Below are 24462 nucleotides of genomic sequence, written 5' to 3' on the forward strand. Positions count from 1 at the left end.
ATGGAATCCTCGGTCAAGCAGCAGACGCCAGGTCTTACTCTGCAACCCGGCATCTGTGCGAGGCCTGAGCGGCGCCCAGACGACGCGCTCAGACACTTGGTGCAACCTTTCTCCGACAAGTAAATAAACACCACGCAAGTAGACTCTATAGCTCTCTATCGAATACAACCTCTTGTATACCTCGCGATTGCTCCCTAGAGCGCAGCCCCTTACAGAGGCTACGCCTAAAGTGTGTGTGTGATCGAGTATATCTATACGACTACCTAGACTTCAAGAAGCTTGAAGTCTTGTTACTGCCTTTTTGGCTATGGATGGCGTAAGTAGTCGTACGCTCGGCCCGTTGGGCCCGCCCATTACATAGGTATCCTAACTACTTAATTAGGTATTCTATTTTATTGTTTTTGTTTTAGTGTGCGATAATTTTTTTAACTTTAAACTTGTCTTCTTTCTTAGGTTTATAATAGAATGTTTTCTATAGTAGCGTTTTAGGGTCTGCTAGTTCCAATAGGCGTATGTAGAATCTTAGGTGTATCTTCGCGTTAGCTAGCAGGTTGAGTGTATATGTAACGAGTCTGTTTTGTTTCGAAATTAAAAATAGTCTAACCTTAACGTTGTCTAGTCCCTTGCTAGGTTGTTTTGTGCGAAGGTTTTTTGTAAGTAGATATACTTTATCCCCCTTCTTTAGCTAAGGTGCTATTTTTCTTTTCTTGTTCTAATAGGAAATGCTTTAGCGTTAAGCCTGTTTAAGTGATTCTTGTAGTTCTTTATAGATTTTCTTAAGTTGTTTAGCTGTTACAATAGCTGCTTCTGTCTTTAGACTTGGATATGTTCTAGTAAAGAGGTTTAGATGTCGTCTATAGTTGGCGTAAAACAGTGTTTTGCCTATTGCTTCTAATGTTTTGTTATTGTATGCTATCTGTGCTATAGGTAGTAGTTGTACCTAATTGTCTTGCTAATAATTGACGTAAATCCTAAGATATGTCTTTATTTTTTAGTTTGTTTGTTCTGTTTGTCCGTTGGTTTGTGGATAGTAAGCTGTTGATAGCTTTCTCTTAGTTCTAATTGCTGCGAGTAGTGTCGTCCAAAAGTTGGATGTGAATAGCTTGTCTCTATCGCTGATAATTGACTTTGGTATTCTGTGGTGTTAGATGATTCTGTTGTGGATAATGTGTGCTAGGTCTACTGCTGTGTAGTTGTTCCTGAATGGGATATACTCTGCTTGTTTTGTAAAGCGATCTACTACAACAAGTATTGCGTTATAGGTAACCTTAGTTGTTGGATCCTTTAATGCTAGTAATCCTATAACGAAGTCTATAGAGATGTCTGCCTACGGTTCTTGTGGTAGCTCTAAAGCTTGCATTTCTCTGTATGGTGCATGCGTGCTATGCTTGTTCTTTTAGCATTCTGCGCATTTAGCGATGTACGCTATGACTTTGTCTTTTATTCCTTTGAATTAGTAGTTGCGCTAAATTAGTTCTATAGTCCTAGTGATTCCTAGATGTCTGTGTACGGGATTATTGTAGTGTTCTTTAATAATAGTGTTTTGTACTTCTTTAGGTACATCGTTCCTAATTTTTATAATAATGTTAAGTTTATGTATAGGTCTTAGGGATCTGTCTCTATTAGTCTTAAGTATAGGTTTGTTAACTATTGTCTTAGTTCCTGCAATGTTGTGTTGTTAGCTAAGAGCGTTAGCTCTTCTGTTTTCTTTTCCTAGTGTGTAGACGACTTTGAACTTATATTGTCCTAATAGTTTAGCCTATCTAGTCTGTCTTTAGTTGAGTACCTTTATTATTGTGAAGTGTACTAGGTTCTTATAGTCTATATAGATCGTGAGTTCCGAACAGCTTTCTGCGTATACTCTCTAGTGCTGCAGACATGCTACAATAGCTAGTAATTCCTTGTCATGTACATTGTATCGTTCTTCTAGTCCTAAGAACTTCCTTGAGTAGTATGCCACTAGGTGCCACTTGTCGCTGATGAGTATGCTCGCACAGCCTCCTAGGGCTAGATCTAATGCGTTAGTTTTAATCTTTATTGGTACGCCTGGTGTAAATATTCTAAGACATAGTGGTGTGACACATGCTGTCTTAAGCTTGTTAAAGGCTTTGTCTGCTTCTTTGCTCCACACAAATAGCGTATCTTTCCGCGTAAGTCGTGTTATTAGTATTGCAATCTTCAAAAAGTCCTAGATAAATTGTTAGTTAAAGTTTACAAATCCTAAGAATAATTAGATTTCTATAACTATAGTTAGTGTTGGCTAGTCTTTAATAACTTAAATCTTCTCTTTGCTTATTTGTACTCTATTAACTCCTACTATATAGCCTAAGAAGTTAACTTTAGTCTTGTAGAATTTATACTTCTTTAGCTTAAGTCTAAGGTTATGTTTGTCTAGAGCCTTAAGTACTTTTGTTATATGTTTAATGTAATCCTTCTTATCTTCTAAATAGATAAGAATGTCGTCTAGGTAGGCGATAACAAATATGTCTAGGTATGGCCTAAGTATATTGTTAATAAGTTTCTAGAATGTCGCTAGGGCGTTTGTAAGCCTAAATAGTATAACTATGTATTTATAATGTCCGTATCAAGTTTAGAATACTATTTTCTATCCTTTACCTTCCTTTATTCTAATAAGGTAGTATCTATCTTAGAGATCTAGCGCTGTGAAGATCTTTGCTCAAGATAATTAATCCTTAAGCTTAGTAATGTTAGGTAGTAGGTATTAATTCTTTACTATAATGTCGTTGAGTTGTCTGTAATCAACACATAGTCAATCTATACCGTCTTTCTTTAGTACAAACATGGTTAGGTATCCTGCTAATAACTTCAATGGTCGTATGTATCCCTTAGCTAGACTCTTGTTGATGTACTCTCTTAGTACCTTGAGCTCTCTTTCTAATAGTTAGTATATGGGCCCGAAAGTCGGTGTCTTTCCTTCCTGTAGGACTATCTCATGGTCCTAGGGTTTGTGTTCTAGTAACGCGGTCTCGTCTACTACTTCCTAAAATAGATGTTCGTAGCCTTTATACTGTTTAGGGAACTTTAGAGTTGCGCTATTCTCCCTTCCTCTCGCTTCGTGATCTGTTGGCCTGGTTTTAGTATCTGCGGAGTGTGGCTTCCTATCCTAGGAACTACCTTTCGAGTACGCTCTCTTCTCGGCGTTATTGCATTGTATGGCAATGTTACTCTTATCTACTATCGAACTCTGCCAATGCGTAGGCTGGCTTGCGGGTGCGTCCGTTCTGCAGCACTTAAATTGAAACACCTTTGACTTCTAGTTAATCTATAGGTTATGTTTCCTAAGCTATAGGAGTCCTAAAATAATGTCGTAGGTAGCTAGTCTAATGACGTCTAGGTTAATCTCCTTCTTATGCTCCTAGATGCTAAGTGTCACTTGTCTAACCTCGTGTGTGATTTCGCTTTTGTTTAGCATTAGTTCGCCATTAGCTACGTGTAGTAGGTAAGGCTATTGTTTCTGTTGTACTACAAGTCTAGCTTAGGTTACTACGTGCGCTAAAACATAGTTCGCCTGTGATCCTAAATCCACTAGTGCCTGCATCCGTGTTTCGTTAAGCTTTGTCTTGAGCTTTATTAATCCTAGGGGTTCTAGTATATTAATTTCCCTAAAGGGGCCTTATTGCCCTAGCGCTAGCTTAAAAAAGACTTTTGCTGTTAGTATCTGTAGTAGTCTTTTATAATTGCATGCTTGTTGCATTCGTTGCTAAGGCATATGTACTATTAGTCTTCCCTGCATTCTATTAAGGGGCCGTCTAGGTACTACACTTCGTGTGTGGTTTGCATCTAAATGATGTTTTAGCAGTCCGTTCTACTAGGAAAGTGCATTTTTTTACGCTTGTCCCACAAATGTGATAGGCAGCTGTCATCCTTGCAGTCGTACTATAGCCACTTGCACTTGGGCATGCCCATGGCGTGCTTTAGGCTCCATCCAGCTCCTCTCTTGTCTAAGTAGTGAGTGGGGCAGTAGTCGTGCGTGCACGCAGTCCATGATAGGCTAGTGTGGTTCTTGTTCTTTGCGTTATACTAGTACTATACAGGTTCGCAGGAGTTGTTCTATCTTTGCGTTCCTTATACTCGTGTTACCCCTTAGGGTGTAAGTCCCTATTCTAACCTTTTAATGTTAGCTATAATGTGTGCGTATATAAGTAGGCGCTGTGTTGTTTAGATTTAGTAGTAGTTAATGTCTAACTATAGGTGCTATAGTTAACAATATATATTAAGCAGCGTTGTGTTGTTGTTTTCCTTATAGGCCTGGTTAGGTTGTCTAAGAAGTGTGGTTAGCGTATTAATCTATTTTCCTACTTCTCCGTGGTCGTCTCGTGGGTGGGTCTTGGGTGGATCTGGTATAGTGCTGTCTTGCCTCTTTACATAGGGCGTTAATAGTCTATTTACTTCCTAGAATCGTGCCATCTTTTCGTGTTTTGTTGCGAGGGGTTGTTCTTCCTCGTTAGGCGTCTTATATTCCTTGTCGCTAACTAGCTTAGCTTTAGATGTGTTCTTAGACGTGGTTAGGGTTAGGTCTTCTAATCCACTAATAACTTCCGTGTCGTCTAGGTGATACTTAATTTCTAGTTAGGTAATAACGTTCTATAATTCGTTGTCGTCTAACTCTAACTTCCTGCGTAGGACGTTAAGCTGTCGCTTAACCTTATTCTTGCTTATGCAATTGCGTGCTATGTGGCCTTCCTTGCCACATGCGTAGTAGTTAGTCTTTTTCTTCTTGTTATCCTTATCTTTCTTATAGTGCGGCTTACTAGGTCCCTTTCTATAGTTAATATTATTAAGGTGCATAGGTTTATACCTATTAGTTGCATATGCACTAGGTGTCCTAGGCTAATAGCTCCTTTATCGCCCCTAGTTAGGCTAAGAACGTTACTAGTATTATTGTTAAGGCTAATTGTTCTTATTGTTGTTGTTGCGCGTTCCTTAATTAAATAGTCGTTTTTCAAATGCGAGCTTATAAAGCTTATTGTTAAGTTAGATAGCCTCTACTATAAGTTCGTTAAGGTTAGTAACGTTAGCTCTACTTCTTATAAGTTCTCTACGCACTATTAGCTTAAGGCCCTAGCGATACATGCGCATAAGAGCGTTGTCGTCCTATTTAATGTTCGTGGCGTATTGTTAAAACTAGGTCGTGTAGTTAGCTGTAGACCTAGTTTGGCGTAGGGTCTAAATCTTTTATTTAGCGATTAGGGATTCCTTAAAGGGTAAGAAGTTTTGTCGCATCCTAGTCTTAAAAGCGTCCTAATCTTTAACTAGGGTGGTGTTGTTGGCGTTAGTGATAGAGTTATCTATGTAACGTTTGATGATTAGGTTAGCCTATTTTTCTATGTCACCTTAAAGGTACGTAGTAGCTAAGACAACCTTATTATTATTCTTAATTTTATCTCTAGCTAGGTAGAAGTAATAGTTAACCTAGAGGAGCTAAGCTTTGAGCTTGTTGCGGTCGCTATAGTAAAGGTTAGGCTTATAGGCGTTGACTGTAGTTCCTCTAGTCTAGAAAGCGGTTAGGGTGTCTATTGCAATATCGCTTATCGTGAGGGTGTTTAAAGTGTTAAGAGTATAGATTAAGTAGAAGTAATATAAGACTTCTAGTATTAATCTTCTTGTTAGTTAGTTTTCGCAGATAGAGTAGCAGTGTGTAAGAGGACAGTTACTTTAGGCAAGTAGAATAACTCTCTATATTATACTTGTACTTAAAACTTAAGTTAAACACATTAAGCTATAAGGGCTTAATGCCTAATGCTATATACTTGTGTAGTCCTAGTGTCCTAGTAGTCCTAGTAGTAATAAGGGGTTGTAGGACTACGGGGATTGGTAGGACTAGTCACGTGGTCCTAGTAAGTCCTAGTGCATGAAGCATGCTAAGGCTAAGTAGGATCTATAGGACTCGTCACGTGATTCCTTTTCTTGCTGCATTCCCGCCGTCTCTTAGATTACCTGTAAAATAAATCTAACGGCGAAATGTCCTCCACATTCTAAGGCTGGTCGTAACATAGCCTAAGAACAATATACTATAGGAAATAACCAATTAGTTTACAATAGTGAACTAGAAGGTATTACCCTAGGGCTAGAAAAAGCAATAAAGCTAGTAGAGAACTATTTAGATATAAAAGTCTATGCAGATAATTAAGCTGCTCTACTTAGGTTAAAGACTGCTTTTAATAATCTAGGCTAAGAATGGCAAATTAGATGTATAAAGGCAACAAAGAAACTAGAGGAGATAGGTATACGCCCTAGCCTTTACTGGGTACTAGGCCACTAAGATATCTCTAGGAACGAAAAAGCAGACGCCCTAGCTAAAGAAGCTACTAAGCTAGACCCTTCTTCTACTAGCAAAACTAGCCTAGCTATTACTAGCTCGCGAATTAAGCAGCTAGGAGAGAGAGAATGGCTAAGCTAACTTGAATAGTATAGGAAAAAAGCCACTAGCAAGAATCCACATACGTACGCAGCAAAATATAAGTGGAAGATAAGAAAGCAAATCGCTATTCCTAGCAATACTAGAAGAGAGATTTCTAGCGCTTTCTACTAACTTAAACTAGGGCATTGTTACCTAAGGGACTACCTATATAAGAGAGGGAAAGTGGATTCTAATAGTTGCCCCTGCAACTATAGGTCTATACAAGACCTACCTTATATTCTATTTAGATGTAATCTATATAGAAAGAAAAGGAAAGGACTAAGAGAAGCCTATAAAGGCGATCTATCACTACCTATCCTCTTTTAAACAAAAGAGGGTATAGAAGTAACTATTACCTTTATTTAAGAAACAAAGGCTAGAACACAAGCCTGGTACAAAGGAAACACAGAAAACGAGGAGTAATACCTGTAACAGGTAGCCATACACCTCCCCCACCCTATCCCACCCCCTACCTACTAACTAATAGGCTACGAGCCTCACCTTCATCTAGTTAAAACCCCTCCTAAATATCGTAGCTAGAAATAACCTACTTAGATACTTGTAGGCCTAAAAACCCTACACGTCTTATATAGCCCTTCGGGCTGAACAAGGACGTTAAACTAGAATAACTAATAATAATAATAATAATAAAACACGCGTGGAACAATTGTTTCCCCCCACCCCCACCCCCACCCACAGGCATTCCACGCGCTCCGCGGCCCGCACTCTCCACGCGAGCACATCGTCTCGGCCTGAAAAAGGGAAAGTCTACTATACATAGCGACGGGAGAACAAGAGTGGGGGGGGGGATTGTATATTGCTATTGCTGTCGTGGCATTTGGCACTTGGAAGCGAGAGTTGGGGGGGTGGGGAAGGGGGTTAACCATGGGGATTTGATTGGGGCGAATTTTTGCAATTTCGCATGACGTTGGGGGAGGGGGAGGGGCTCTGCAGCCGCAGCATGCAAGCTTACATCGATAGTACGTAGGCTATTAAGGAGTGCATGCATGGCAACGACTGATTGATTAACTGTTGGTCGAAGCGCCGCACGCACCCCTCCGACAACGACAACGACAACGACATCGCTTCACTTTGCCTTTTGAACGACGAACGCGGAGAGAAGCAAGAGATAGGAAAGCGAAGAGAGGATAACAACAAGAGCTACAGCAATGGCAGCGCCCAAGACGGTTCGATGGGGCATCCTCGCCACGGGAGGCATTGCTCTCACCTTGTAAGCTACCCCGCCATTTCCTTTTGATTCTACCCCGCCGCCGTTGTCACCACGACTACATGCGAAAGCTGTACGCTAACAATGGGGAATTGCACAGCACAAAGGATATGCTATGCGATCCGACGACGCGCGGCGTAACGCATCTCAAGCACACCGTGGTGGCGGCGGCGTCGTCGACGTCCGAGGCACGCGCAAAGGAGTTTCTGAAGGAGGTTGGCGCACCGGCCGAAGCAAAGGCATACGGGTCGTACGCCGAGTTTGTCAAGGATGCCGACATTGATATTGTGTACATTGCGACGCCCCACTCGCACCACTACCAGAATGCCATGCTGTGCTTGGAGGCGGGCAAGAATGTGCTGTGCGAGAAGGCGTTTACCGTGAACGCGGCACAGGCGCGCAAGCTGGTCGAGGTGGCTAGGTCCAAGAACCTTTTCCTCATGGAGGCGGTATGGACGCGCTACTTCCCGCTGTCGATATATGTCCGCGAGCAGATTACGGCGGGACGCATTGGGCCGGTCGCGCGCGTGCTTTCGGACAACAGCATGGCGCTTGACCCAGAGAACAGCTTCCCCGATGGCAAGAACCGCATGGTTAACCCAGATCTGGCTGGTGGCGCTCTGCTCGATCTCGGCATCTACTCACTGACCTGGGTCTTTCAGACCCTGTACCACACTCAGCCCGAGAGCACACGCCAGCCACCCCAGCTCCAGGCCTTTGTCAAGAACTACGAGCCCACAGGTCAGGCCGCCGATGAGCACACGACCATGATGCTTCGGTTCCCGCGCTCAAAGGAGCAGGGCGGCGAGGCTCATGCCGTAGCCACGACGTCTCTCCGTGTCGCCACCTCGCCGGGAGGAAACATGGATTCCCCGTTTGTGCGCATCCAAGGACCCAAGGGCGAGATCCAAGTCTTTGGCCACTCATTCCGTCCCAAGTCGGTCAAGATTATCGACGAGGACGGCAAAGTCGAGACCAAGGAATTCCCCTTTCCCGGCCCAGGTAAGGGAAGCGGCTGGTACAACGGCTTTGGCGACTCACTGAACTCAGAAGGAGAGGGTCACGGCATGTTCTGGGAAGCCGACGAGGCTGCGGATGCCATTATCAACGGCAGGAAGGAGGGCAGGTATCTCGGCCTGGATGAGAGTGTGTTGATTATGGACATTATGGATCAGGTCAGGAAACAGGGCGGCCTCGCGTTCCCGGAAAAGATTGAGACGCTGGAGTATCCTACGCAGCTGTAAATGCAGTCAGCTGAAAGAATGCACAAAGGTTTCTGGCTTTGGGCCGCACAAGCTCGTCCGAAATGCAGGACGAACAAGGTGGCGGCCATGTCGTCTCACGTTAGTGTGCATGTCGTCTCAAGTTAGTGTCCATGTAGGAGAAATGAGGGCGCCGGGATGTGCACTGGAAAAGGATAGAGGGTCGGAGGCAAGATTGTGGTGTTGGGGTGGTGCGAGCATGTCAGCTTAGCAAGCCTACCGTCATGCACTCTCACGTTGCTCTGGCCACGCCGTTTTTCGTATTGCCTCATTGGACCCCTGCCGTCTGCCCCTGCGCCATACATATTTCCAAATTCAGCCTCCACTTCCCGAAGCGTTTGGCGGCTTGTTTCCGAGGCTGTCATCCCGCTAATGCCAGTGATCGTCCACGGTGCAGCAATGGCTTTTTCGCAACAATGAGATTGCTGGGATGAGAAAAGGGCGGGACAGGGCAGAAGCCAGGCTCAGGGCTAGGCACGTCTGGCAATGACGTCGTGCTGCTCGGTCAGATCCGACATGCAGCAACCAGATCAGATACTGGGTCGCTATCCGATGGGCGCCTAGCAGCCGTGGACTCGTCGTGTGCCGATCTTGATCGTGGCAGGAAAGCCAGGGCACGAGATACGTGTCAGCCACTGCAAATCTTTGCCCAGTAACGGTCGAGGCACGGGTGCTACGCGCTTCTCGACTTGCGCGGCACGCGGGAGGCGTACCGGGCCAAGAAGCATTTGGGTGGACTGTTTTCGGGCCTTTGGTGTATGAACATGGTCCAGACCAAGCGACGATCGCTGAGAGATAGGGCCCCCCCTCCCCGGCGTACCGGTATGGGGTACGCCCAAGTGTGCCGTTGGGACCAAGATTTTTTTTTTCGTACGTAGCAGCCAGCCAGCCTGAAGAAAATTCGAGGCGGCATGTGGGATGGCGGTGGGGGGTGGGGCCCTGTTTGCGAGTGTGGGTGCAGTACGGGGGGCGGCATGCACATGTGGCATGCACATGGGACACGGGGACCGTGTCTCTGGCGCTCGAGACGAGCAGGATGGTGAAGCTTCGAGAAGAGGGTGAGTGTGTCTTGCATGCATGTTTCACGGTGACGGCGGATGGGATGTGACTAGCGTAGGGTAGAGCCGGCATGATGCAAGTGCAAGAGTCGGCGTGCCGCTCCAGCTACACCCAGAGCAGGTGTACATAGGCGTGGATGCGGTAGACATACATAGTGTAAGTATAGCTAGTGTACACCTAGGCGTGGGCGTAAGCGACGGAAGAGCACAGCATGTCGCGTGTGGAGCGGGAGCCGTGGCCTGCGCCAGGGTCAGGGGCAGGGTGGAAAGGGATGGACTGGAGGCGAACCGTGGACGGCGACGATGTGGTGGTGGTAGTGGTGGCAGTGGTGGCAGTGGTGGTGCCGACAAGGGAAAAAATGGCGATGAGCGTTGAGAGGGACGGAGAATGCCGGGGGGGCTAGCCTGTTTGGGGGGTGGGGGTCTAGCCGTTCTGGGCGCCGGGGGGGGTTGGTGGTGCAGCGATGATGTAGCGGGAGGCTGGGCGAGGGCCGAGTCAGCGGCGGCGATGGCATCGGGCGTGCGGGGCCTGGCGTCGAGTCATGGCGGTGCAGGCGGGCAGGAGCCAGAGAGCGCGAGAGCGTGAGCATGAGTGTGAGTGTGAGCGCGCAGAGAGCTGAGGACGAAAGGGGTCGTGGCCGCGTTCCCCGCATCGGACGGTGGCGCAACGCGACTCTGGGCCCAACGCGTGCCCCGAGCTGCCAACCAAGGCGCGGCTGCGAGCCAGGGGACGCACTCGCAGCTCGGATTCTGAGGCTGGCGTGTATACACCACACACCACACCACACCACACCGGGCTGCAGCGCGGCGCGGCGTGCTAGCGGGAGCAGGTGTCGCAGCACGAGGGCGCGGCGACACGGGCGGCAGCATGCAGCCTGGGGCCAGCGGCGGCGGCGGCGGCGGCGGCGAGGGGGCCCAGCGGCGAGGGGGGGGGGGCGCGCGGCCGAGCAGAGGCCCACCAGGGGGGAGACGATGGTGATTCAATTACCGGCGGGCCGGGCTGGAGCGCAGGAGCGCAGCTGCACTTGGACTTGATAGAGAGTCCCTGCACCACCATCGCAGAAGTTCGGCGCAATCGCTTTCGCATCTCGTGCTGCCAGCCATAGGTTCAATGAGTTCGCAGCGCGGTCGCTCCCGGTGCACCATGCTTCTTCTTCCTGCGCCGTGAACCCGCCCGCACTCACCCGCCCTCGCCCATGTCCACCTCGACACCCGCGCCGACGACCAGCTCGCGCCGTGTACCGCTCGACAAACGCAAGCGCACCGAGACGAGCTGCGACAAGTGCAAGTCGCGCAAGCAGAAATGTCGCAAGGAGCCCGGCCAGGATGCCTGCCGCTACTGCATGGTGCACAACATCGAGTGCCTGACGACGCAGCCGCGGAAGAAGCGCCTGTACGGTAGCGTCGAGGGCCTGGGCACCCGCCTGGCGCTGCTCGAGGCGCTCGTCAAAGGCCTGCTGCCCGATGCCGACGTGTCGAGTACAGATGCCCTGCGACAGCTGGCCACGTCGCACGGCATCCCGCTGCCCACGGCCGCCGTCGCCGATGCCGCTGCCCACGACGACGCCGCTCGCGACGCCGCCGACGACGACGACACCGTGTCGCTGCTGCCGGACCAGCAGGGCCAGGTGCAGTACATTGGGCCCGGCAGCTCCTTTGCCTTCCACCTCAAGCTGCGCACGCTGGTCGGCCGCGGCCCTCTGCGCGAGTTTGTGCTGTTTGGCAAGAACGCCGCCGCCTCGACGTCACCAGAGAGAGGCGACGACCACCAGCGCGCCTTTCCCGGCACCGCCGCCGCCAACAGCCACGGCCACAGCCACGGCCACAGCCACAATATCAATAGCAACAGCAACAGCAACAACAACAACACCAACCACCCGTCCATCGCCGCTTCCGCTTCCGCCGCCGCCGCCGCCGCTTCCGCCTCCCCCGTCCACTGCCATGCCTCGTCGCCTGTTGCCGCGGGCCCCGCCGGCCTCCCCACGCCCCTCGACCGCCCGACCCTCGAGTTCCTGATCCGCGCCTACTTCGACCACATCCACCCCGAGACGCCCGTCCTCCACGAGCCCTCGTTCCGCGAGGCCTTTGAGGCCTGGCTCGTCAACCCCCACAATGCCGACCCGGCCTGGCTGTGCTCCTTCAACTGCCTGGTGCTGCTTGCACGCCGCGCCGTGCGCATGCCCTTTACCGAAGAGCAGGAGCGCATGTGGTGGCAGCGCGTGCAGAAACTGCTGCCCGGCATCACCTTCATGTCGAGCATCACGGCTGTCCAGGCCCTCATCCTGGCCGCCATACATCTCCACAACCACAACCACCGCGACGCTTGCTGGAACCTGACAGGCACCGCGATCCGCATAGCCCATGCCATTGGCCTGCACCAAGACCGCGTGAGCACCGGCCAGACGCCCCTCGCCCGGGAGATGCGCAGTATGCTGTGGTGGACACTCTGCATGGTGGAGATGATGCAAGTCTCGTCGTACGACCGCCCCAGCGCAATCGAAACATCAATATCAAAGATCCGCTGTCCCAACGAAAAGATACTGGGCACCCCTCCGGGATATCTGGCCGCCTCGACTCGTCTCTTGATCCTACTGGGTGCCACATGTCGTGTGCCCCGGACCCTCAAGCCCAACGACCGCGACGATACGTATGTTGGCCCGCTATCTCCCGCCGCAACTGTGCTTCGCGACCTGGTCCGGTGGAGGGAGACGCTTCCCCAGCACTTGCAGCTGGAAGCCCTAGATACTTGTCCTCCCAACTTCCAGCGGAACCTGCTCATGCTACACTGTACCTACCACTATACCATCATCGTCTTGTGTCGCTCAGCCCAGCTTGCCCGCGCTACTAGCCTGTCCAAGACTGGCCAAGATTCCACAAACGCGGCTCTCATCGCAATGGCAGATGCCTGTTCCGAATCCGGCCGTAAATCCGCCCAGATACTGCTCAAGATTGATGGCCTTGGCAAGTTCAATGCTACGGCTGGATTGGATGTCTGGTACATGCTCGCTTCTAGCTCAGCACTAGTCCTTGATCTTGTCTGTCTGAACAAGCTGGAAGGCACAAACATGTCAGAATCACGCATCCTGCTATCTCAGCTTGCCGATCTTGCCCAGCGGCAACGGCGGAACCCATTTATGCCTGGCACGTATCAAAAATTCGCCTCGCTCGTCCCAGAGCTGCATTCCATGGCCGACTCATTGGCTTCACCCGTCCGATTCGCCGAACTCAAAGTGGAAACCCAGGAGCCCGGACCACAAACTACACTCCCATCCCAGCAGCTATCGCAGCCCGATGCTGTGCCACACATGTACCACCAATCACCAGCCGCCGCTACGGGCTCCTACATGTTTGCCGACCATCTGCAAGGCCGCATCTATCCAGAACAGCCATTTGTGACTCCAGCCATGCACCCCAATGCTCGTTTCGAACGAACGGCTCAGATGCACTTTATGGATTTTACTGTCAACAATATGAATGACTGGAGTTGGAATGATATGAATGGTCTACTTGGCACCGACAGCCTGACCGCTATGCATGGAGATCCAAATGTACATGGACAGCAGCCTTCTGGTCCCAACTAAGCGTCTATGAAATGCAGCTCGAGAAGGAAACCCAACAGAATGCACAGGTGCGTTACAAAATAACAAAGGTTGTGGTTGACTGAGTTGCGGAATGCCAAGTCGTACTTGTGCTTGGTCTTGTTCGGACTCTGCGCTGTGAAGTCGGCATTTAACTGACGGCCACCCGAAGAAGAAGAAGAAGAAAAGAAAGAAAACGAAAAACAACAAAATACTTCCATAATCCTACCTTTTCCTAGAAGTCACGTTGATATGGCAGTTTGAGATATCCCTGGGTCGAAATTTAATACCAATTCAACTTTATCGCAATCCCTGTCCCCTGTTCCGTCTCTCCAACCTGCACTAAATCCGGACTCCATTCTTTTCTATTGTTAGTGGGATTGTCATGCACTGACATGAGGCTAAGACCAAGCCCTTGATGACATTCCTTTGTGTTACGTTATTACAACGACTAGGTGACCCACTTGATGACGCTGACGCCTCTATACAGTATAGTATACCATGCTATACCATACCACTAGCTTACAATGCTTTGCTTAGCGTATACACTATATCGACTCTTTCTTACTACATGTATGCATGGCGAATCTCATGTATTGGGAAGGAAAGGAAAAGAACGGGAATGGGGGACTGAATAGGGATAAGGATGTGATGGTGGGGACTTGGTTGTATGTGCTCATGGGTAAGAGGCAGCCAGTGTGCTTACCACGGAATATGCCGTGTTATGTTAGTGCTATGGAGCCAAGCAGCGAGACATGTATACAAGAGATTTGTTGCGGTAATCGGGGTGGCTGAAACTAACCGTTGATACACTGGACTTTGATACCCTTTTCCGTGAGTTGAACATACCAGGTACGTACAAACCTTTAAGATGCATGCGCCAATGTATCAAGTGAGATCTCTGCTTATACTTGCATCACACTGGCGTGTCTTTCCTCAACTCCATTTCAGTCACCCTTTTCCACCAAAGCGCCCCACGATTCTTTCTGCTCTTTGCAGAACCCGTCGTCAAGGATACTGCGGAACACGACCTGTGCTTCTATCAACCTTGTGCCACTTTCAGCTGCGTCGTCGTCGCCATTGTCATTATGTTTCTCCAGTTCATCGAGTAAAACGCTACCACTACCTTCTAGATCATCAATGCGTTCCAAAGCTAGACCTAGCGCCTCGCGCAGCGCAGTCTCAGCATCAGTGACTGGATGCGTAGATGTTGCCACTGCGGTGCTGCCCTTCAAACTACATATCCGCAGCAGCGCTTTCAGCCTGAGATTCTGCTGCTGCACCTTATCCTTTGACCTATCGCTTCGCCTTAGCCGGACGATTGTGCACTTGGCGTCGTTGAGATCCGCTATAAGCTTCTCGTGCTTTGTCTTGAAACGCGTGACTTGGGAATACAGTTTTGCAGTGCTTTTTGTAGTCGCTTTGCATTCGGCCTGCAGCTTGAGACTGCGCTCCAGGATCGAGCTGAGCATACGCGCTTGCTCTTGTAGGCTTTGGTATGTGCTTTCGAGGTCTTGCGCTCGCTCCGCGGCTAGTGTGCGCCAGGTGTCGCGGTCGCGGCGCAGGCGACTGGCAACGGATTGGGCCAGCGATAGTTCGCTTAGGAGACTGTGCTTGGAAGTGGGTGGCAGAAGAGACGTTTTTGGAGTTGGCGAAGAATGGTGCTCGGATTCGCGCACTGAGGGGTCGATGGGCGCGGAAACATGGCGGGCAATTGACCTTAATAGTCGCGACTTGGGGTATGCTGGAGATAGAGGAGGTGGGTTGGGTGGATTAGAAGCCATAGTTTTTGGAGTCTTGAATTGTATCTGGATGGTTGAACCGGGTGAGCTGGATGGGTGTTGTAGGTGATCGAGCGAGGATAGACGAAGCATCATCAATATAGAAGACATGCCAGATTGTACAATGTGAAAGCTCTGTAGAGGCGCGCTCACGTGACTGCAGTGAGAATACAGGCCGTTTGTCGAAACAAGAGGTGAAGGCTCATGTCTCGGACGGTCACGTGTTGGCGTGAAATCGATACGATATCGAGATTCACTGGAACAAATCCTGAGAAAAAAACAAGGCAAATATGAAACATGGGGTATAAGGAGAATTGAGGAAGAAAACATAGTCATTAAAATAGTACGGGTATACCAACTTGGTCGTGATACTCAAACCAGTCATCTACAAGGCCATGGCTACTGCAAGGGCACCTGCCACGCCTCCAACAAGCTTCATTGCCCCTGTGGGCAGAGCCCCCGCAGGAGCCGCACCCTTGCTTGGTGTAGGAGTGGGAGAGTCCTTGGACTCTGATTTCGATGGTGCGCTCGCACTGGCGCCGGACGCGGTTGGTGTCGCTGAAGGAGTCGCTGAAGCCGAAGCCGAAGCCGGTGACGACGCGCCGGATCCGCTCACCAGAGATACCACTTGAAATGCCTCCATATCCTGGATCTCGCTTTGCGAAAGTACACTGGTTGTGGCAACCCGCGCACTCTGTGACGGGACGTATCCGCTTTGCGTCACGTCGCACGTGAAATCCGCTTTTGTCATTTCGCCCTTCCAGCTACAGGCCATGTCGACTGGCCAGGCGCCGGGAACGGGGTCGGTGAGGTGGAACTCGTATGTCTGTGCTCCTTGCTTGATCGTGTAGGGCTCGCAAAATGAGTAGTCGTCGTCAGAGGCACCGTCTTGGCGCCGCATACGAGACTTGGGTGTGGGTGCAGGCGTGGCCGACGCGTCGTCTGGACCTGGGCCTGGAAAGTCTCAATACAGTTACTGTTAAGGAGAGGTGGATGCTACATACGCAGATTGGATGGCACGGCAGAAATGCCAGCGGCACTTGACGGGCAACTGTGCTCGTAGGTAGTTGCAGTTGCGTCTGAGCCCAGCATAGTAAGAGTGCTGTCGAACTGGAAGAAATTGAGCACCGTAGCAGATTTCTGCGCAATGGCAGCACCTGCAAACAGCGTGGCGATTTTGTAAGAATGCATGGTGAAGAACTCAATAAGTAATGAATGCGATGCGGCAGCAGAATGAAAATATATATCTAGAGACGCTGCGAAGCACACATGTATGTCTCATGTAGCTTTATAGCAATCCCCAAAAAATTTAAACCAAGAGTCATAGTGACTATGCAAAAGCCACACAGTCTATTTAGGTTCCAAATGACGAGTCACGATGTTGCTGTCCCTTGCATTGGTGATGATGCATCAGCAAATACGGGCGGCTGCATGAAGGCGCCTTACTGCTTTTGTTGCTTGATAATCCCAGGGGGTGGCGGATCGCTTAGCACAAACTGCGAGGGAATGGTGCAAAATATATTACGACAACATGGATGGAGTCTTGGCGGTTACAGAGATGGGTTGCCTGAGCTTGTAGGCGGCAGGACTGTGAGGCTGTGATGGTGTTGAGTGGTGGTAGGCGGCTTCGTGATTGTATGCTGTGTGCTGGGTTAAAAGCCTTCTTGATCGCTGTGGGTTAACCTGCATGGACGCGCAATGACCCACCCCACCAAAAAACCTATTGCAAAAGATGAGGCTGTACAGCCACCTACAGTCGCTATTATCACGAGATTTCATGGTGTTGTAGTAATTATAGCATTGTGATCATAATAGGCTACTTGTATCTACTTAGTAGCTTAGTAGTGCGGCCGTGGCGGGTGGTCCGAGTTAGGACGGCTAGTGTAGCTACCTTAGCTTGTACATGAGATGAATTAATAACAACACGTTTCTGACGCTTCTGCTTTTGAGAGGAGCCTTGTGAGGCTTTGCGCTTACCCCTTTAGGATAATTGTATAGCTTTTTCAGCCTCCCGGGCTGCCTTTTGAGCCTCCTTTTGAGCCACCTTGGCGGCTCTCTCCTTCTCTCTCACCTTCTTGAGCCTCTCTCTCTTAACACGCTTCTCCTGGGCTATTTGAAGCTTGTACAATTGAGCTTGTCTCCTTAACTTAGATCTCTCAGCTTTCTAGAGTTGTAATTGCTGTTGTTCTTGTTGTCGTTCCATCTCATCCTCCTTGGCTTAGCGAACCTTCTTAGGAGACTAAAAGACAGCTCCTCTATAGTACTCCTCAGGCCTATTAAGTTGAAGCGTGTAGCTCTTCTTTTGGTGTCTCTTTTTAACCTTTAGAGCCTCCCTTAAGCCCTAGTTTTCTCCTTTAAGTATACTATTTTGAGCTAAGAGGTGATGGAGGCTTCGGCGAAGCTTTTTTACCTCCTTATTATTGAAATCCTTCACCTCCCGGCGTATAATAGACTTAATTTTGAGCCAATCATCTCCACTAAGGACAGAAGAAGAGCTTTCATCTGAACTAGAGGCCTCTTGTTAGAACTTTTAGAGAATAACCTTAGCATTTAGTAGGTTAATGCTAGTTGCCTTAAAGGAGCTTATAATAGTCTCCTTTCTAAAAGCTGTACCCTAAGCCCTCTAAAAGAGCTTAAAGAAGTCTCCTTTTGCTAGAGGAAGGATTCCATGGCTCCAATAGAGGAAGTTTAACAACTCCTTTGAGTAGGCTGACGCTAGAGGCCCAAACATCCTAACGTCAAGAGGCTGAAGCCTATGGGTCGAATGAGGAGGATATACAGCAACTAGAATCCTATGGCTATTGCAATAATCTAGAAAATCCATGGTTACATGAGATAAGTGGCTATCAACAATAAGTAACCAGTACCTAGTTCGAGCGTAGCGTGCAGTCTCTCTTTCAAAGACCTCTTTAAGCCAAGCTAGGCCTATATCATTGTTAGTCCATCTAGAGGGCGATAAGGTAACAAAGACTAAGTGCTTGTTTGGATTAATAGCCTCTACCTAGGCTGATTTTAGAGCTCCAGCATCTGACTAAAAGATGAGAGATGGAGAAAGAGGTGTACCATCTAAGCAGATACAGGCTAGGACTGTAATCCACTCTCTAGAGCCATCTTGTAGGCTTGAAACAACTCCTCCTCTTTCATATTGCCTCTTACTAAAGATCCTTTTAGACCTTCTAAGGATTCTAAGTAAGAAGCCCTTTTTATCTATATTAAAGATGTAAGAGGGCTGTATATTGTACTCCTTCATCTTATTGTGTAACAGCTCAAAGTACAACCTATACTTAGTTGCTAAATCAGCCTTATAACGCTTCTAGTCTATAAGACTCTGCCAGCGAGAGATAAGATAAGAGGAGTTCCTACAGAGGAACCTAGAAACCCAGCGTTCTAAAACGTCTCTACTAAGCAAGGATGACACAAGATGGCATATTATTAGACGCAAAGGTGGTGTACGCCTCTTAGTAAGAGATTCGATGTACTGTATAAGCTCCTTTTCGCGTTATAGGTGGATAGAGAGGTAGGCGAGCGCGCGAGGCTAAGTTTTGCCTTAGTGTCTTCGAGCGAGCGTACGATAGCTAATGCCAAACCTTTTTACAGCTTGGCGATAGCTAAAAGATACGCCTAGTTCGCGCGATTTAATTTCTTTAATCGCTTCCTGAACTAGGTCTATATTAGTAGAGTTATAAGGTATTTTGTGTAGGTGTTAAGTTTAGTGGGGTGGGTCATTGCGCGTCCTGGGTCATTGCGCGTCCATGCAGGTTATCTTAATCGATAAGTAGGCTAATTGTTGTGCGCCAGGTCAATCACCTCTTAGGTCAATCACCATTGAAATTGCTATGCGCAATCTTAATTACTATACCCTACCATATACACTATAGTATATATCGCAGTGAATATAGCCCCGAGCCAAAGGAATTGGACATTCATTAATCTTATCCTCTTCAACAGTATTGTAGTACAGATGGCATGTTGCAGGACCAAAGAAAGATAGGAAACAGGCTTCGACTTGTGATTGTGAGACCACCAAACAGCAATTGAACAAGTAGTATCCGCAAAATCTTACAGTGAGAGTTGGTTGTGCTCTTACCTGTGATAGCTGTCTGATATGTGAGAACTGAAAACTAATCACGTGAGCCACACTACACCACAGTAGATAAAAAGGCATGCAAAAGTTTGCATCTTATGCTACAGGGATATGGTAGAAAATTTCAGTACGAGGAGTTCGAATGGTACCATATATCCTCTGTAGCGAACTTCCTTGTTACTTCTTTCGGGATAGTAACTTGCATGCGCGATGGAGGGGCATCCTCTCATTTTCCATTGGCCTAACGATTGAGTGTATATATAGTACATCTAACCACCAGCTTTTCCATAATCCGATATGGTCTAGTGGCTAGGATTTGCCGCTCTCACTTGCAGAGTCAGTTCACTTGTTTCTCAACAGTGCCGGCAAGGCCCGGGTTCGATTCCCGGTGTCGGAAACTCTCTTTTTGCCATTATTCTGGCATAGGAATCGTTCTTTTTGCCATTTGTCTGGGATCAAAAAGGTCTTTTGCGACATGATAAGGTTGGCGTTCTTTTTGTCTGCGGGTATAGCCGCCGCTGTATGTATTGTTCACCGTAGATTATTACACGAATCAATCGCAGATATACCAGAAGTTTACTCTATTGCTAAAAGTAACAAGGCAATCATGGAGAGAAAATTAAACTATGAAGCGACACCGACAACCTGACACATAAAGAATAGCGCCTAAAACACTATCCAAGCCCGACTTGATCCGACCTACCCCATCACCGGGGTATCTGCCCTCTCTGGAGTCAAATCGGCTATCAGTGCTAGTCCCAAAAGCTTCATGCCATTCTCCAGTACAATAGCAGTAGCTTTGTAAAGTGCAGCAAGTCCTGGGGCGATGCCCGCATCTTCTCTCTCGGCATCCTCTGCAAGGCACCCAGCCAGCTGCTCAGTCACACTGGTGAGATACGTGACGATACCAGCCGGCTCGAGTGAGCTATAGGTCGCCTTTACAACCTCCGGGTACTGGGCTAGGACACGCAAAAGGTTTGCTCGGTCCTCGTCAGCCAAAGTTTCGTATTCGTCGTCCGATGGTTCGGCTGCAATATAGTCTTTGAGGAGAAGACGGAGCTTGGTCAGCCAGTACTGCAGGTCTGGCCCTGATCCGAGTTTGAAAGTGCCCATTGCGCCAGTGTCAAAGGCATGAGCAGTGACCAGGCGGGTAGAGAGTTCTTGGATCAGAAGCGCAGACGTTGCAAGGCCCTCTTTGGCCCCTTCCAGTCCACCTATTAAACCGAGTTTGTCTGCGTCGGCCCCAGACAAGCCTTTCATCGCTTCCTCACACGCATCCAGAATACGCTGAGGCTTGTAGCCTCTGCCGAGTGCGCCCGCCATCCTCGAAGTTTCACTGAATTTTACATGATGGAGCTTGCCTGCAAGATCCTTCATGTCCAGGGCCTCCAACACCTTAATAAGCTGGGTAAAATGCATGCTGTTATCGTTGGCCACAACATAAATCATCTTACCAAAAGAGTACTTCCTTGACCTTTCCAAGACAGCGGCAAGATCGCGGAGAAGATACGTGCTGCTTCCAGTGCGGTCGCGGATAATGGCAGTCCCAGCCTTTGCCCCGAGGTTCTGCATGTGAACGATCCACGCTCCTCCACTTTCTTCTGAAATATTCCTCTCCTTCAACATCTGTTCGACCTCAATCATGGTTTCTTGGCCAATCTGTGACTCGCCACTGTACTCATCGAAACGGATGCCAAGCCGCTCATAGAACCTCGTGTAATCATCAATGTTGACATTCCGTACCCGTGTCCAGAACGCCACGAGTGCTTCATCGCCCTCCTCGAGCTTCTTAAAGGCTTCATTGCGCTCGGCAAAGATGCCCTTGCTTTCAATCTCAACTTGCGCCTCGCCTTTGTCTTCACCTTCTTTGGCTACCTCATCGCGGGCCTGCCTGCTTGCGGCTTGCTCGGGCTTAAAGTCTTCTTCAATCTTGTGGTAGACTTCCAGGAGGTGTCCAACAGGGTCGGCTTCATATGCGTCCTCGGAACCGTACTTTGTCCATCCAACGTAGAGTAAAGCGATCGGCTTACCCCAGTCACCGAGGTAATTGATGCGTGTCACATCCCAACCCATTGACTCATATAGACGGCCGATGAAGGCGCCGATAATCGTACTGCGCAGGTGCTTTCCCTGGAACTCACTTGTAATATTCGGCGACGAAAATTCGAGTACGAGCTTCTGGCGCGCATTGCTCGTTGTGTGGGTAGAGACGCTGCCGTAATTGCATCCAAGGGTTGAAATGTAGGGTATCAAAAGACGCGGTACAGCGTTTGGCTTCAATTGGATGCGGAAATGCACACCGTCGGCAAAAGGCAGAAGAAAGAGTGGATCCTCTTTTGGAAACTGGCAAGTCTCAGCCATGTATAATTGACTAACGCTTTCTAGTGAAATATTTCACACCTTTTCTAAAAGCTCAAAGGTTGTTTCCTCAGCTTTTGCACCTGGACGGAGTTTCGGGAGCACTATCGCCAAATCTCCTTTGAAGATATCGTTTGGCCATTGGATTGACTTGTAGGCATCGTCGATATCGCATCCAAGTGCACCAGATAGAATTTCTGCGAGATGTATACGACAAAGATCCAGTGGGTTGGCAGCCGCGTCTGCTATCAGTACAGTTGGCAAAGGGCTGTCCAAATCCAGGAATGCTAGACACTGTTCCAGTGATTCCATATCCAGTTTTCAAATGAATTCTTTTTGACTACAGATGTGTTTATGAAGTCGTTGTTTCTCGGTCACATATGTCTACAAGGCTGAATCCACGTGAATCTTAGCAAGGGTCCCAAAGGAGGTCATCCGACAATTCATGCGTAAGTGTGACAACAACCACGTTCTATCGTGAGGAATTTCTGATTTCTTCACCGGTGAATTTATCTGCCTTAACACAAAAGCATGCCACGTCGATTCATCTGTGGACAGTCGTGGTTTTATATAATTGGCCGTGGACGCCTTCAGCCGCGGGGTGAAGACCATCAATGAGAGTGCGATTCACTACAACACATTGGATATGCGCGAGGTCATATGCTACATGTACATAGAAATCCTCCAGAATTCAATTGAGGCTTAAACTACCGGCTGTGCATTTGCCGGCTTTGCACTCCGATGTGGGGCTTGACGTGTGTTCATCTGAATCCATGAATATGGTTGCACCGTGAGTTTGTGGCGCATGAAGTTGGGTATTGTAACCCGACTCAGGTGGAAGGCTGCAATATGACGACATTGTCAAGAATTACCTATCGTACGAACGAGCGCCACAGTATGACATCGGAAAGTTTATGATTGTGATATAAATAACAAAGCGTATGCGCTAAGCTATTGCGGCTTTGTTCATCCCCTTTGGGCTAGTGGAACGCAAGGCTAGATTTCTGGAGAATCTCCCGGAATCCATTACCTATATCAAGCTAGTTCCGCTTCAATGATGATTCTCCAGATAAAGTGAGGCCGTTCTGGACCGGACTAAGGCGTATTTGGTACCACGCCTTGTGAATTCAACTACTTGTGTTTGTCTCCATAGTGGTTTTCATCTTACAAAACAGTTTTGGATATGTTCCTCTCTTTCTGTTATCTTTCTTCTTATATTCGTACTGTAATCATAGTTCTGCATCGATATTCATCTATCAATCACAGTCTTGGGTTCTCAACATGATCGCATGTTTCTTTAACCTACATATCACTTCATGAAAGGCTAGACACAGGGCCGCATAAGAGCCGATGGTTGAAAATAACCTGATTCAACGTCTTTCCACTGTTTTTTTTTACCGATCACAGCAACTCACCATTATCGTCAACATAGCCTTACCACTCTAAGGGTGCATGTTAACGTCTCCAGGCTCACCGCATCTTGAGCCTGACCCGGGAAGATATTCGGAATATTTTGCCTGATAACCATGAGTGGCGTAATCAATAGGCAAACCGATATGCGCAGAAAAGGCACCTCCATGTGCCTAATCTATGCATGAACATCGTCATGGGTATACCTATCGACGTAAAACGCCACGTGGGTGAGACGTTGGTTATTCATTCTCATGATCAAAGCCACAGAACGTCCTTCACCACCGTTGGAAGATATGGGCACTTGTTGCATTCTGAGAAGAGTTAGAACACGGCGATCGCTTGGTTTCTGTCTTCCTCCATTGGTCGAGAACGTTTGTAAACTCATCTATGCATGTCAGCCTAAGCCTCATTGCGGCCCAACACCACTGGAATACAGCCTTGCTATTTATACCCTATGAAATACTTCTTGGTATGACGAAAATCATCTCTGATTCCGACAGCTGAACTCCGCACCGGGTTGGTATCCGATCCGACATCGGTACGGAGCGCTAGAGGCTGCAAAGTTGTTTGTGCCTGCGATTCCCCACGTGGCCAAAGAAGGCAAGTGAAGTCTTGTGTAATGCATCAACTACACAGCCAAAACGCCTAGAATACGTGTCGCGAATCGTGACCCTAAACTCTTGAGTACGACAGGACCCTCATACCTCTGTATGGATTCCTCGTCGGGCAGTATCGATGAGCATCAGTCAGTCACGAGTCATGTGGCCACGAAGTCGTCCTGTGAGGCTCTACCCAGAAACTTGACAATTAAGTCACGAATTGTTATGTATGTTGCCATATTTTAAAAGGTCAGTAGCACCGTGTATGATCTCGATTCCTTGCGTTTGTTCTTGACGAGGTTTACTTTCCCTGTTCTCTTCTCAGTCACAAGCATATCTTACCCTTATACAAAATATTCTTTCTTGATACAAAATCTTCCAAAGGCTTCGGCTGGGACGACTCTAATCACTTCGATCTTCTCTTCAGGCTGGTAAGTCCCCCCTTTTTTTCGTTCACAGCCTCAATGCAGATATACCACAGCGCATCCCCGATGTTGGGAATTCTTTCTATGAAAACGAGCTGACATTCAAGATCGTTACTTAGCCATTTCATTTGAACATCTCTACATACATGTCAACTCCTTTTTTTGGAGACCCGTTCTCCAAAGAATGGCCCAATATATTTTCACATTCCCGCAAACTGAAGGATGACCAACCACTTGTCGAGACCCTACAAGAAC

The 24462-nt window shown here is 48.2% G+C and overlaps 6 protein-coding genes and 1 non-coding gene across 7 annotated transcripts; 3 read left to right on the forward strand and 4 right to left on the reverse strand.

Annotated features, from left to right (window-relative positions):
- Positions 1 to 7590: 7590 nt before the first annotated feature.
- Positions 7591 to 8893, forward strand: SETTUDRAFT_24427 (uncharacterized protein; the record flags this gene model as incomplete). Its single annotated transcript, XM_008032992.1, has 2 exons — positions 7591 to 7652; positions 7750 to 8893. 2 exons carry the CDS (start codon positions 7591 to 7593, stop codon positions 8891 to 8893), a joined length of 1206 nt encoding a protein of 401 aa, XP_008031183.1.
- Positions 8894 to 11165: 2272 nt separating this feature from the next.
- On the forward strand, positions 11166 to 13854 carry SETTUDRAFT_44762 (uncharacterized protein; the record flags this gene model as incomplete). Its single annotated transcript, XM_008033104.1, has 1 exon — positions 11166 to 13854. One exon carries the CDS (start codon positions 11166 to 11168, stop codon positions 13548 to 13550), a length of 2385 nt encoding a protein of 794 aa, XP_008031295.1. The 3' UTR covers positions 13551 to 13854.
- A 640-nt stretch (positions 13855 to 14494) lies between these two features.
- SETTUDRAFT_24429 (uncharacterized protein) lies at positions 14495 to 15331 on the reverse strand (the record flags this gene model as incomplete). The annotated part of the gene is made up of 1 exon (XM_008032993.1): positions 14495 to 15331. The coding sequence occupies one exon, from the start codon at positions 15329 to 15331 to the stop codon at positions 14495 to 14497; it is 837 nt and encodes a 278-aa protein (XP_008031184.1).
- Positions 15332 to 15713: 382 nt separating this feature from the next.
- Positions 15714 to 16519, reverse strand: SETTUDRAFT_99771 (uncharacterized protein; the record flags this gene model as incomplete). Its single annotated transcript, XM_008033316.1, has 2 exons — positions 15714 to 16276; positions 16333 to 16519. The coding sequence occupies 2 exons, from the start codon at positions 16517 to 16519 to the stop codon at positions 15714 to 15716; spliced, it is 750 nt and encodes a 249-aa protein (XP_008031507.1).
- A 1753-nt stretch (positions 16520 to 18272) lies between these two features.
- Positions 18273 to 18829, reverse strand: SETTUDRAFT_166348 (uncharacterized protein; the record flags this gene model as incomplete). Its single annotated transcript, XM_008033317.1, has 1 exon — positions 18273 to 18829. A coding segment is annotated over one exon (282 nt), but the record flags the coding sequence as incomplete, so codon positions are not given.
- An 874-nt stretch (positions 18830 to 19703) lies between these two features.
- SETTUDRAFT_t83 lies at positions 19704 to 19809 on the forward strand. Its single transcript has one exon. It is a non-coding gene; the product is annotated as a tRNA-Glu (tRNA).
- Positions 19810 to 20111: 302 nt separating this feature from the next.
- SETTUDRAFT_24431 (uncharacterized protein) lies at positions 20112 to 22082 on the reverse strand (the record flags this gene model as incomplete). Its single annotated transcript, XM_008032994.1, has 2 exons — positions 20112 to 21755; positions 21813 to 22082. 2 exons carry the CDS (start codon positions 22080 to 22082, stop codon positions 20112 to 20114), a joined length of 1914 nt encoding a protein of 637 aa, XP_008031185.1.
- Between the last annotated feature and the right edge of the window lie 2380 nt (positions 22083 to 24462).

This window comes from Exserohilum turcica (genome assembly GCF_000359705.1).
Source record: "Exserohilum turcica Et28A unplaced genomic scaffold SETTUscaffold_9, whole genome shotgun sequence".
In the NCBI taxonomy this organism is placed as follows: Eukaryota; Fungi; Ascomycota; class Dothideomycetes; order Pleosporales; family Pleosporaceae; genus Exserohilum; species Exserohilum turcicum.